Raw genomic sequence first — 11,955 nt, 5'->3', positions numbered from 1 at the left:
GGTGAACGATGAAAGTCGTGGAGAGGAACGTGATGCGCCTGTTGGCCGTGCAGCACCTCCGCACCGCGTACGGCGTCAAGACAAAGAACTGGAACAAAAACAAAGCGTCCAGCTGTAAGACCGCAGCCAGCAGCTCGGTGAGTACACAGGCCAGCCATTACAGATGTATACCACCAGACACTAGTGCTTTATGTGCAGTGACTCACAATCTTTGGTCCTGAGCGTGTGTTTTCTTACAATCAGATAAGTATCAGCAGCAGATTCAGATTCAGACACACTATTGTTGAATCTGTTGAATCAAATTAGCATATCACTGAAAGCCTGTCTCCACGGATGAGACCCATTTGTTCGCACCCATGTCAGTCTCTGCTGACGCTTTGTCCTGCTGTTCTCACCCCATACATTTCATTAGTGGCACCAGAAGGCCGAGGCCAACAAGCCACAGGGACATGCATACTTCTCCTAAATCCCTATGCCACATTTTCGCCAACAGAAACTTGTGATGTAGGAGTGGCCCTGCAGTTTAACCTCTACAGGATCTTATAGTGGATTTACAGGAATTTAACCTCTCTTTCTTCTTGTGCACTGTATCTGTAATTGGTCCATAGGAGTCACGAGGTTTGTTGCAAGAGACTTGGTGACTTTCCAAACAAACAATGGACATTACTTCACCCAAATTTCCTGTTGTACAGAGGATGCAGATGCTGTTCTTAACTTTACTTCTTGTGCAGCTGTAGTCGTGCATAACTGCAAAAGTTCTTTTGTCAAGCTTCCAGGGTGGACAAGTGCAGGTCACATGTTTGGAGCAGTGTTTCCACCTTTCATACCACTGTTGAGGAAGTGTATACATACTTTTATGTTTTGATTAACTGACTCAAAATTGTGATCATCATGGCCTCAACTGAGATGACACTAAAATGTATCTTCTTTTTTAGAAACACTTGAACAAATGTCTCCATGTGTCTTTAATCTCTGCAGGCTTGTAAAGTGATAAAGTAAAATGTATTTATTATTCTTTTTAATGAATGATATGACCGATGAGTCTGAGATATAGCATAACTAAATACGTTATTTAATTACATTGTCTGGATTCTTCCCTAAGATGTGAGGTCAAACTCCCCCAAACTTTAGCTTGGTTGCGTAAAGGAATCGAGAACTTGAATGAAGTAATTCTGCTGTGGTGAACGAGGGTGGAACAATGGATGGATCCAGATCGTTCAGGTCAACAGGCAACATAAAGTTGCTGCAGCTTTCGCCATGAACACAGGAATGTTTGGCAGTCAGCCATCAAACCTATCGGAGGTAGAAGCTTGAGCTGTGAAACTCCTGTCAGGACACGGAGAACTTGGTATTTTGATCAAAACGGTTGAGAGAAAAAATCAAGAGATTCTTCCAAGATTTTGACCTCGATAGATACAGAAAGGGTTTGTGAGGCCACTGGTTATTAATCAACAGTAGCCTGATTAAAATAAGTTTAATGTCTCTGTTTAAATCCTAACATTGATCAGAAACAACGACTCTAATCTTAAGTTTTTACTGTTTCCATTGTTCCTCCAGACAAAGGTTTTCGGTGTATCCCTGGAAATCTTACCATACTACAATATGGAAAGTGGGAGCGTGCCAAGGTCGGTGCTTATTTGCTTATTTAATTTCAGCTGGGACATTGATCCTGGTCCCATTTTGTACAATTTATCCTGACATTTCTTTTCCTCCCCAGCTTTCTGGTTGATTCGTGTATGAATCTGCTGGCACATGTCGACACAGAGGGTCTGTTCAGAAAATCGGGCTCTGTCATTCGCCTCAAAGCACTCAGGGTGAGTGATGGCTTAGTTCGACCTTGCATTCATTCAGGGACCTTGACCCTGAGAACCGTCTTAACAACAGAGCTGTGTTTTTGTGTCCAGGCAAAACTGGATGCGGGCGAGGAGTGCCTGTCCACCGCACTTCCCTGTGACGTCGCTGGTCTGGTCAAGCAATTCTTCAGGGAGCTACCGGAGCCTTTGCTGCCCGCAGAGCTGCAGGAGGCCTTCCTCAAGGCCCAGCAGCTGCCCACCGAGGAGGACAGGACCTCTGCCACCATGCTGCTGTCCTGTGTGCTGCCCGACCGAAACCTCTCTGTCCTGCGTCACTTTTTTGACTTCCTCCATAATGTGTCTCAGAGGTGCCGTAAATACCTTTTTAGTTTGATTACTTTATTGTTACATTTAACAATTTAACGCCTTTTAAATGTGATTCAGACACATATTTATATTTAGTTTTTCCCTTGCTCAATCACAGGAGTGCAGAGAATAAGATGGACAGCAGTAACTTGTCTGTAATACTGGCCCCTAACCTCCTTCACGCTGGAGACGGTACAGAGAAGATGAACGCCCACACTGAGAAGCGCCTCAGGCTCCAGGCAGCTGTAGTCCAGTGCTTCATAGAGAACGCCCTCCGTTTTGGTAAACTTAAAAGCATATCATCTACACTTTCTGTGTTTCTCTGTTGCTTTAAAGCACTCAAACGTTTCTGTGTTTGTGCGTGACAGGCGTGTTGCCTCAGTTCCTTCTGGCAAAGGTTCCAGCCACGATGGGGTGTGAGGCGGCGGTGCTGTCCCCGACCTTTAATGAACTCGAGGAGCTGGACTTGAACTCAGGGATGAAAAGGAGACAGAGACGCAGCTTCGGAGGTAAATTTACACCATCAGAGATTATATTTCCCTGAGAAAGTTATAATAGGCAACTTCCTTTCCAGGAGACAAGAAGTCCTGCCTTCAGCAGTTTTACTTTACGTCCAGTGAAAGTTCAAAACAGTCCTTTGTCTATTGAGGCAGTATTGTAGAACATTTGAATGATTTGTGTCATTTTGAAGCAGCTTTAGGCATAAATGATAAAGTTATTTGGTTTCTGTCACATTTCAGATATGGTCAATGGTGCACTGAATAAGATAAAAACTAATAGAACACCCACACATGCCAACCAGTCAGACAGTCTTGGTATGTACTGTAATCAGATGAGATAACCGACGCTTGTCATGTGGCTTGATGATTGAAAGATGCCTGCATTTCAAAACAATCCGCTTCCTGTTGTTCAAACAAAATCGAACTCTGCATTTCATCACACGATTAAGCTTCTAAAATGCATAAGCTGTTATGGATTAGCAGCTGCCTGGATAATGAATGAGGTGTCATCTAAATAATATAAAAATCATGCTTGTCTGCTCTGGCTCCTGTTGTCTTTGTCTGTCTGTCACTTGCATGAATCTGCTATTTGCTCTCAGTGCTTTGGCTCAGAATCAGCTGTTGTTTTTTTAAATGTAAAAAAACTAATCCATCACATTTGGAGACTGAAAATGTTTTGTGATTTTTATTTTGCCAGTCTTTTCCTCTGCAACTCCTGTGATTGCAACCCCATCGTCCAAGCGGAAACTTCCCTCGGAATCTGGCCACTCGTTTGGATTCTCAAACAAGAAACGTAGATCCGTCAAAAAGAGCCTGGGGATAGATTTACTTCCTAATACACTGTTCAGCGGCCTCTCCACTCCTGGATCAGGTACTGATGAATTATTGATAAAATGGGCACCAACTCCTCTGAAATTTGCCCTGTGGGTGGTTACGTTAACACGTTTTTCTTGTTTATATTTTCTAGCGTATAGTGCCTCTGGGGTCTTGGACTCTTCCCAAAATGCCCCTTCCCCAGCCGGGAGGTCCAGAAGACATTCAGTGACCTCTGTGAGGAGGAAGAGTCGACGACTTAGCAACAGACATGCTGTCAACAGGTACGCTCCTTTTTTTTTTTGTTGTCTAATACGAAGATTTGATACTAATTCTGTTACATCGAAATTACTCTTATAGTGCAAATGGGTATTCTTGACTTATCTTACTGATATTTGACTTCATATCCTTTTCAGAGTTGAATCTGGACGTGCCGGCTGCTTTTCTCCTAAAGTCAACAAAAAAGAGGCACCACGCAAGTCTCTGCGTTTGCGTTTCAGCCTGGGCAGGAGCAGCAAAGAGGCTGTAAGTGTGGTAACCAGTTAGACTTCACATTGCATTTCTCAGGGTCACAGGTGGTGAAAGATGTTAATGAAGTGCACTCAGGCATTTCCGCTAATAATGTTTATTAGGATTTAATACTATGTTTGCACTTGGGGTTTGATGTTGGGTTAAATGGTGCACAGAAGCACTTTCTTATTGTGTCAGCCATGTTTACTTTTAGTAGCTAACACATTTAAACTAATATATGCATGTTTTTAAAACAAATCCGTTTTTTCATAAACTTGACATGTGTAACATTAGAAAATAACATGTTTATACTTGTGGTACAAATCTGTGGAATATTTCCCATTACCAGTGATTTTAATATGTTAAATCACTTGAGTGGAAGCATGTGAGTTAGGGCTGGGCAATCGAAATATATTGATGATTGTCAATCATCAATAGCAAAATTACAAAAGTCCAATATATATCGATTTTAATGCTTTTGCATTGTACAAGCTCTGTGAGGAGATATAACCAGATTGTATATAAAGATGGACGACACGTCTCCACATCCTCCCACTGTTCAGAAAAGAAGCTGAACTATCCCAGATACAGGGGTGGATTCATGGTAGCAGCTCATATGCACGCTCAACCAATGACGAGTCTGCTGTCAACCGTGACGTTTCACCTTATTTAACTTTTTGGCTGGATCCATGTCCCTCCATTAATATGGAGGCAGTGGGATTTACGACCTGTACTGCAGCCAGCCACCAGGTGGCGATCAAGACACTTCTTCACTTGAGGAGCAGTCGTGCATCCATCTTTAAATACATTTAATGGCTATAACCCATAATTGATCTACCTCAGATTGTCATTCTCTGCTTGAAAAGAAGAATTTTAAACAACAACCTCACTCTGGAGCAAAAATCAGTCTTTAATCTTAAAAGAAATAATTATGTGATAATTATCCCAATATATATATATTGGGAGACTATTTTTTATTTTTGGACACTTCGCCCAGCCCTAATGTGAGTATATACTAAAGTATATACAGAGACAATATTGTAACCTGTTTTAGGTTCATTGGGTGAACTGTTAATGGTTTAAGGTGATTTCTAATGCTCTTTACTTATATAATACATATGTATATTCTTGCCTTAATAAAAGTTGTTAAACAAATCAGTAACTTGTTTCTTCTGAGTGATTTTTAATCATCCTCTGAAGAACTAACCACAATTATCATGACATTAACATATTAATAGTTACACACTGGGTAACATCTGCAGGATCCTTTTTAACCAAATAATAATCTAAATCCTCCAACCTTCTTTCATCTTTCATTTCTCCCTCCATGATTGTGATGAAGGGATCTGAGTCCATTGGCTGGCGCCTTGCCACACAGGAGAGCACCACCAGTTTCCTTTTCCCCAAAGAGACAGAGTTCAGTCCATCAGTTCTGCCCAGAAGAAAAGAATGCAAGAGTGAGTATCTGCTAAAGAAATCCAATTATTCCAACCTTGAAATATTCCATTGTAATGCTTCAAAGTATAATTACTCTTTCAAATTGTAATACTTGCTGTTATCCCACTTATTTCCATAGGCACCAAGTATATCAGTAAGTCTGAAGACAACCTGCTGACCCCCCAATGCAACCCCCTCCAGACCTCATGGAGTGTGGAGACCCCAGTAGGAGCCCAGGCCTTCAGCGGAAGGTCGTTCACAGATACGCCCATGAACCTAAAGAACACCTACGTGTCTGAGCCGGCCATCGTGGTATCCAAGCCCCCGGCCGTGAGCAGCCTTCCCATGAAGCTGTGCTGTGCTTCCAGCGCCGAGAGCCTTGATAGAGAGAGCTCCATCACTGAAGCCCAGAGCCAAACCGGCCCCACCCTGCTGAAAATCAAGAAGGCCTTCACAGAGTCGGGCAGTGACCTCCAGGCTGTCGTACGTGGCTCCTGCAGCTCTGCCGGAGCAAATGTGACACAACCATCAGACAGCGTCCCAGTCCGTCCACCAGAGACCCCTACAAATAGAGTTCTGTCTGTGGACACCTTCACCTTCCCATCCAAGCAGAAGTTCCTGGCTAATGATCAGAACATTACCTTTGGCCAGATTGAAATAGCTGCTCTCTCTCCTCTGCATATTGACAGTGTATTATTTGAATCTGGTGTATACTGTAGTCCAGCACTGAAGGCTGATAAAGGTGGAACTTATGTCGCTCCTGTCAGTCCTAATGGCTCCATGGTGGGCGACAGTGAAAGTGAGGAAGAGCAGGTGAACTGCAGCAGGTTGATCGACGCGCTGGACATGCAGAGCCCCGCTCACTTCAAACTGGGTGTCACCTCCGGGCTGCAATCCACTCCATATAAAAAGGGGTTTGAACTCCACCATGAGCTTGGTACGCCTCCTAGAGTCGGTACAAAGGTCAGCACGGTACAAGAAAAAGATGAATTTTCCCCAGGGATCGGTACCAAAGTCCAGAACCAGCCACCGCTCTCACCACACAGCCTGGAGACGGAGAAGCGGCGCGTGGCCGAACACATTCTACACTTCAACAAGCTCACCCTTCATTCTCCCAGAGGCCCCAAGGGCCAGCACATCAGGTCGCCTCTCAAGTTCCAGCGCACCCCCGTGCGCCAGGCGGTCCGCAGGATCAACTCCCTCCTGGGGGAGAGCAGGAGGCCCACCAGGAGCAGCCTGAGCGGCCCTGTGGTCAAGGCAGTGAGCTTGGAGAGTGGCCTCTCCCCTCACCCACAGCTTCGGCCTCACCGGGATGAGCCCCCAGCGGGACAGTCCAACAGCAGGTGTCCCATAAAGAAACCCCCTCCAGTGCCACCCAAAAAGCCAAGCACCCTGGCCCGTAAACCCAGACTGTGTGCGTTAGGCGATGTGACCAACAAGGTCCAACCAAAGACCAGAGTGGACTCTTCTGTGGCGGAGTCGTCGGGAGCTCAGAAGCCTCTGGTGCTGCAGGTCGTAGAGAAGGAAATGAACCATTACAGAGGTTCACCGAGGAATCCTCTGAACCAGGCACGACTGCTGTCTGCCACCAGGCCTGTAGATTTATAGCTCCTCTTTTTACCCTTTACTGTTTCCTCTTACTATGCAGGTCTGTGGTAAATCTACATGACATTGAACATTCCTGCTTATAATATCCATATGTTCAGGGTTTTAATTTATTTTCTAGCTACGGTAGGTGCAGTTTGTGTCATTGGGAGATGTTCTTATGCCTTATTTGTTTAGAAACTAAACATCGACACATATCAGCCCACAAGATTATATGTTTAGTAGCGCTGAGTAGAGTTTAGGCCAAATTATGTGACATGGTGTGATTGAGGGTGTGACTGGAAAAGTTTTGATCAAGTCTTAAACTTTTATTTATGCATTATGTATCTAATCCTTTTGGTAGATGTTTACTGAGGGTGACGCTGTTTTTTATTTTTTATTACAGAACATTGTCTTACTATTTTTCTCATGAACAAAGAAGGAAAAAAAAAAAGCACCTTTTTGTTAGATTTGTATAAAAGAGAAAAGAAAAGCCAGGCAGTATTGATCAAATCATCAGTCGATCGCAGTCCATCGATTTCAGAACCATCAGACAGGGAAGTGTTTTGCCACATGAACTGTTTCAAAACAATAAAGACAAACAACATGGAACTTTGTTTGGTTCGTTTATTCTGGTTTGGGGAGTTGGAGCGCGTTTGAGCCACAAGAGGGCGTCCTACCATTAGACTGGATCAGACTGAAACGTTCAGTGAGACACTTGTTCGTACGTCAGCAGAGGTCCTGGGAGGATTTATATTTTTAAAGGCTGACTCGTAGCAACTACAATCTACTTCCTGGCTGGTTGTTTGCCACATTTTGAATAAAATTGGTTCAGGTGCGTTTTGAAAATATTTAATTTACATCTCTGCAGATTTCTTTATAAAACAAACATTTATTTTTCTCTGTACTTCTCTTTCAGTGAAATTTAAACTGCTAGTTACTTGTACAAAGGCTCAGTACAGTGTGTCAGCCATCTTTAAACTTCTATTTACCTTTAAAGAAGTTTTAAGATTTTCTTTTCTTTTGAGACTGCGATGGATCATCCTTGAATACTACACTACATGTGTAGGATTAAATTGGACCAGGATGAAAATTGTAAGACTGCAGGTCAAGTCCAGCTAAACGCACCATTGGGATCAATAATTCATCCCTGAACGAACAGCACTTTGGGTAATTGAGTTTTATTTCCCAGAATATCATAAACATTGTTTCAAATATGTGTTTCAACACCTCATTCTAACATGGCAGCAATATAACGGGTTTATAAAATGTGACAGATGTTTTTATGGTTAGTAACGTATTTAATGTTTTATAAATCCGTTAGAAGACATGAAGCCATTGGTGTTTGTTTGTGAAAACCCCCTAAGCTGCTGTTCGCCCCCCCCCCCCTGCAGGACACTAAAGTGATAATTAAGTTAAGTGATAAGTTCAATGTTATTTAGTTTCTAAAGTCGAACATCAGCTTTAACAGAATATCTGGATGGAATTTCGTTTTTTGAAAAGATGAATTAAAACTGCAGATTGTGGGTTATAAAGAAAAATAAGTGATGAGGAGATTTGTAACAACAGAAACTGGATAATTATCCTCTAGAGAGAATTTTAACAACCTCTGAATTACTCTTTTAACGCTGATTCATTAATCAACTCATGTTAACCAACTAGAACGGACATATTACAATTAATCAACTGACGCGGTGCCTTGTAAGTACTATTGTTTGTGTTTATTCAATTGTACAAAGGTCTAATAAATGATATTCACTTTGATTGTCTCATTTATATAATTTTCTGAGAAATCTGAGAGCTGGCAGAGTACAAACCTCTTTAAAAAGCACTGGATGTCTCCCACTGCGCTGCTGCTGCATCTAATCTGATTGTTGTCGTCCACTCTTCTTCATCATCCAAACAAACGTCTAGATTTCTGGTCGGGCTCGTGACGCGCAAAGGCCTCAATGGTTGAATCAGACGATAAGAAAAGAGATCTACAGCGTTTCAGAGAAATTAGTGCCGATGGCTCAGTAACGTCTCAGCTGACTATGACTTCACTGGGACAGTAAATCCAGGGGCTGCAGAGGAGCCACAGGTGAGCTGATGGGTTTGAGTTCACTCCTAGATTCACATGTCTGTCCATATGTTTTACTCGAGGATTGTGAACTCCTCAGTGCGGTTTTAAATTAGTTTGATACGTGACATTAAACTGTCATGGTGTTCATTCTGCTTTAAAAAGAAAAAGCTTTTTAGAACAACTTTTTCCATGTGCGCGTAAACTTCAGGCCTGTCCTCCTCTTCTTCCTCCTCCTATTCCTCCTCCTCCTCCTCTCCTGGGCTGTTTTCGTGAAGTGGGTTCAGGGAAGTGTTGTGGGGGCGGATAGTTTTGATTTTCTCTCCATCGCGCTCAGCCAATAATGTGGAGGGAGCTGTTGTGCACATCTCAGCTGGCAGACATTTAAAAGGGAGACAGTCCGGCGCTGGAGCAATTTGTATTAACCCCCCCACCCCACTTCACCACCACCACCTCCTGGCCCCTGTCTATGGAGCGGTTGGTCTCCCACCCATCCACAGTCCCGCCAGTGTACAGTCGACAGCAGTAGGTGCCTCTCACCTCGGAAGGTGCCTCGCAGGACTGACAGGATCTCAGCAGTGCGCTTGTTGCAGCGGAGGCTCCAGCAGGTGAGTGAGTCTGAGCCGCTTCTGATCCAACAATAACTCCATCACTTACTGCGTCAACTTTATTTAAGTTTATTGATGGAAGTGAGTGAATTATAAAACGACCAAGCTTCTCATCCACTGGTGAGCCTGTGACGCGTCGAGCTAAAGAATGGAGCATTTGCGTAATGGATAAATTATAGGTTATATTGTAATTATATGTTCCCATTTCTCACTCAGATATTTAGACTCGGGTTCTTCAATTTCACAGTGATTTTGTTCTTCCACGTCAGCTTTGGTTTGCATGTGGGTTCAAAGAAAAGGGAAAAAGGAAAGCGAGCACGATCTGTGCGTTTTTACGCACCGTAAAAGCTTTGACAGCTGTGCGTAACGCGCCCAGAGTTGAAACGGTGTTGGTGATGAATTATTTTCTCCTTCTCCCCAAGGATGGCCAACTCGACGCGTATCTTTTGCAGTATGGTTTTCATCATCGGGCTGCTCTCCTCTCCCGTGGACTCGAAAAGAAATCGGGGTTCACAAGGCGCCATTCCTCATCCTGACAAAAGCAACCCAAACGAATCGGAGCAGCAACCGCAGACTCCGCAGGCGGGCTCCGGGTCCCGGCAGAGGCAGGGCTCGTCCTCGCCGGCTGACGAGGTGCTGGAGTCCAGCCAGGAAGCTCTGCACATCACGGAGCGCCAGTATTTGAAACGGGACTGGTGCAAGACGCAGCCGCTCAAACAGACCATCCACGAGGAGGGCTGCGTCAGCCGCACCATCATCAACCGCTTCTGCTACGGACAGTGCAACTCCTTCTACATCCCCAGGCACATCCGCAGGGAGGAGGGAGCCTTCCAGTCCTGCTCTTTCTGCAAACCCAAGCGTTTTACCACCATGACGTTTACTTTGAACTGTCCGGACCAGCAGCCACCCACCAAGAAGAAACGCATCCAGCGCGTCAAACAGTGCCGCTGCATATCCATAGACCTGGACTAAAACACACACTGAGAGGTGGTGCGTGTGTGTGTGTTTCATATTCTTATTCTTCGCGGACAGGATTGTTGGTATAGAAAAAGAGAGGCTGTCACACAGCCAAGAGCACGTGCCGGTCTCCATCTGGGGATTTGCTCCACATTTACTTAAAGGTTGCCTACATGTACCACGAGTGTCTTCTTGCACAACGTGTGAACAAACATGGAGCAACTCATGAACCGACGTTGAACTGAAAAGAACATTTTTTTTTACTCCTCACAAGTTTGAAAACAAGTATCACTGCACGGGAACTTGGAATGGGCACGTTTTTACGCACGGCTTCCTCACCTCAGTAGGACAGCACATCCCCGGCTTATTTAACAAATCACTGTTCCACACACCCCCTGAACCAGGATACACACTCCTGCTCAATCCCTCTATTCTTATGTGTTTTTATATGTTTGCAAAACTGGAGGTTTCCACTGTGTGGGATTTGATGGATGAGTGGCGAGATTTGTAAATGGAAGATGTGACTTCATTTCGATATTCCAAGAATCCTTGGGTTGGAATGATTTCTGTCCTTAAGTAAATTCTTTTTTATTTGATAATTATTTTCAGTTTCTGTAAGTTGGGTGTCCACACAAGTGTAGTAACATGAGCTTCTTAACAGACAATGTACAGTGATGGTTTGTAAAATATAGAGATAAAATAGTTGTAAAATGAAAAGTCCATGTAATCGGTTTGTTTATTCATTTGATTAAATTATCAATGGAAACATAAAATAAAAGGATGTTGGAATATTGTTGCATATTGTTGGTAACTTTAAAGCTATTTGTGAAGGAAGATGTGTCAAATAAAATGTGAGACATTCACACAAGTCGTGAGAAATTTCACCCTCAATGGGATTCAGGTTTTAATTTAGGTTTGATGAGAAAACGAGCTCCTCCAACTTTCCCTAGAAATAAAAACTTTCATTAAGTTCTATTTGGATGAAGGGCTGGAAAAGGGGGAAGTTACCAAAATCGGACCAAACCAGTGTTTCACAATTGAGCATTAAAGCATTTTCTGGTGAGAATTTTTTTAAAATGAGAAAAGACATTATTCTTCAGCCATCCAAACTAAATATCACCCTTATAATGATCTTGGCCAAAACCTTTGTTTATTTTCGTGTTTGAATAATTGGAAGGAACAGAATAACTGTTATTTTAGTGAAACAGGTCCAATCATTGTTATAATGTCCATCCGATTAAACTTCATGTTTCTAAAATCTTACATTTCCGATAGCACAATAAACTCTTCATGTTAATAAATCCAATCACTGTATCTCAAAAACAGTT

General features: G+C 43.2%; 2 protein-coding genes across 3 annotated transcripts in view; both read left to right on the top strand.

Moving 5' to 3' along the window:
• Positions 1–7,615, top strand: part of arhgap11a (Rho GTPase activating protein 11A) — an 8,174-nt gene extending 559 nt beyond the window's left edge. The window contains exons 2-13 of one of the 2 annotated variants that reach the window (XM_035167509.2): positions 1–137; positions 1,558–1,625; positions 1,718–1,814; positions 1,905–2,161; positions 2,278–2,441; positions 2,528–2,668; positions 2,900–2,974; positions 3,357–3,530; positions 3,627–3,756; positions 3,889–3,997; positions 5,325–5,439; positions 5,559–7,615. The exon at positions 1–137 is cut by the window's left edge and continues 108 nt beyond it. In XM_035167509.2, the coding sequence (XP_035023400.2) occupies positions 9–137; positions 1,558–1,625; positions 1,718–1,814; positions 1,905–2,161; positions 2,278–2,441; positions 2,528–2,668; positions 2,900–2,974; positions 3,357–3,530; positions 3,627–3,756; positions 3,889–3,997; positions 5,325–5,439; positions 5,559–7,027 (2,928 nt within the window). In that variant the 5' untranslated portion in view covers positions 1–8 and the 3' untranslated portion in view covers positions 7,028–7,615. The remainder of the gene's footprint in view (positions 138–1,557; positions 1,626–1,717; positions 1,815–1,904; positions 2,162–2,277; positions 2,442–2,527; positions 2,669–2,899; positions 2,975–3,356; positions 3,531–3,626; positions 3,757–3,888; positions 3,998–5,324; positions 5,440–5,558) is intronic. The other variant, XM_035167510.2, reaches the window with a different exon arrangement.
• A 1,774-nt stretch (positions 7,616–9,389) lies between these two features.
• Positions 9,390–11,493, top strand: grem1b (gremlin 1b). Its single transcript, XM_035167512.2, has 2 exons — positions 9,390–9,670; positions 10,093–11,493. The coding sequence occupies exon 2, from the start codon at positions 10,094–10,096 to the stop codon at positions 10,640–10,642; it is 549 nt and encodes a 182-aa protein (XP_035023403.1). The 5' UTR covers positions 9,390–9,670; position 10,093; the 3' UTR covers positions 10,643–11,493.
• Positions 11,494–11,955: the final 462 nt, after the last annotated feature.

This window comes from Hippoglossus stenolepis, chromosome 10 (genome assembly GCF_022539355.2).
Source record: "Hippoglossus stenolepis isolate QCI-W04-F060 chromosome 10, HSTE1.2, whole genome shotgun sequence".
Taxonomy (NCBI): Eukaryota; Metazoa; Chordata; class Actinopteri; order Pleuronectiformes; family Pleuronectidae; genus Hippoglossus; species Hippoglossus stenolepis.
The sequence above is the reverse complement of the archived record's forward strand: the minus strand, read 5'-3'. Positions and strand labels throughout refer to the sequence as shown.

Excerpts from the sequence above, each read along its gene's own strand:
- grem1b (XM_035167512.2), top strand. The coding sequence starts at position 10,094 with ATGGCCAACTCGACGCGTATCTTTTGCAGTATGGTTTTCATCATCGGG.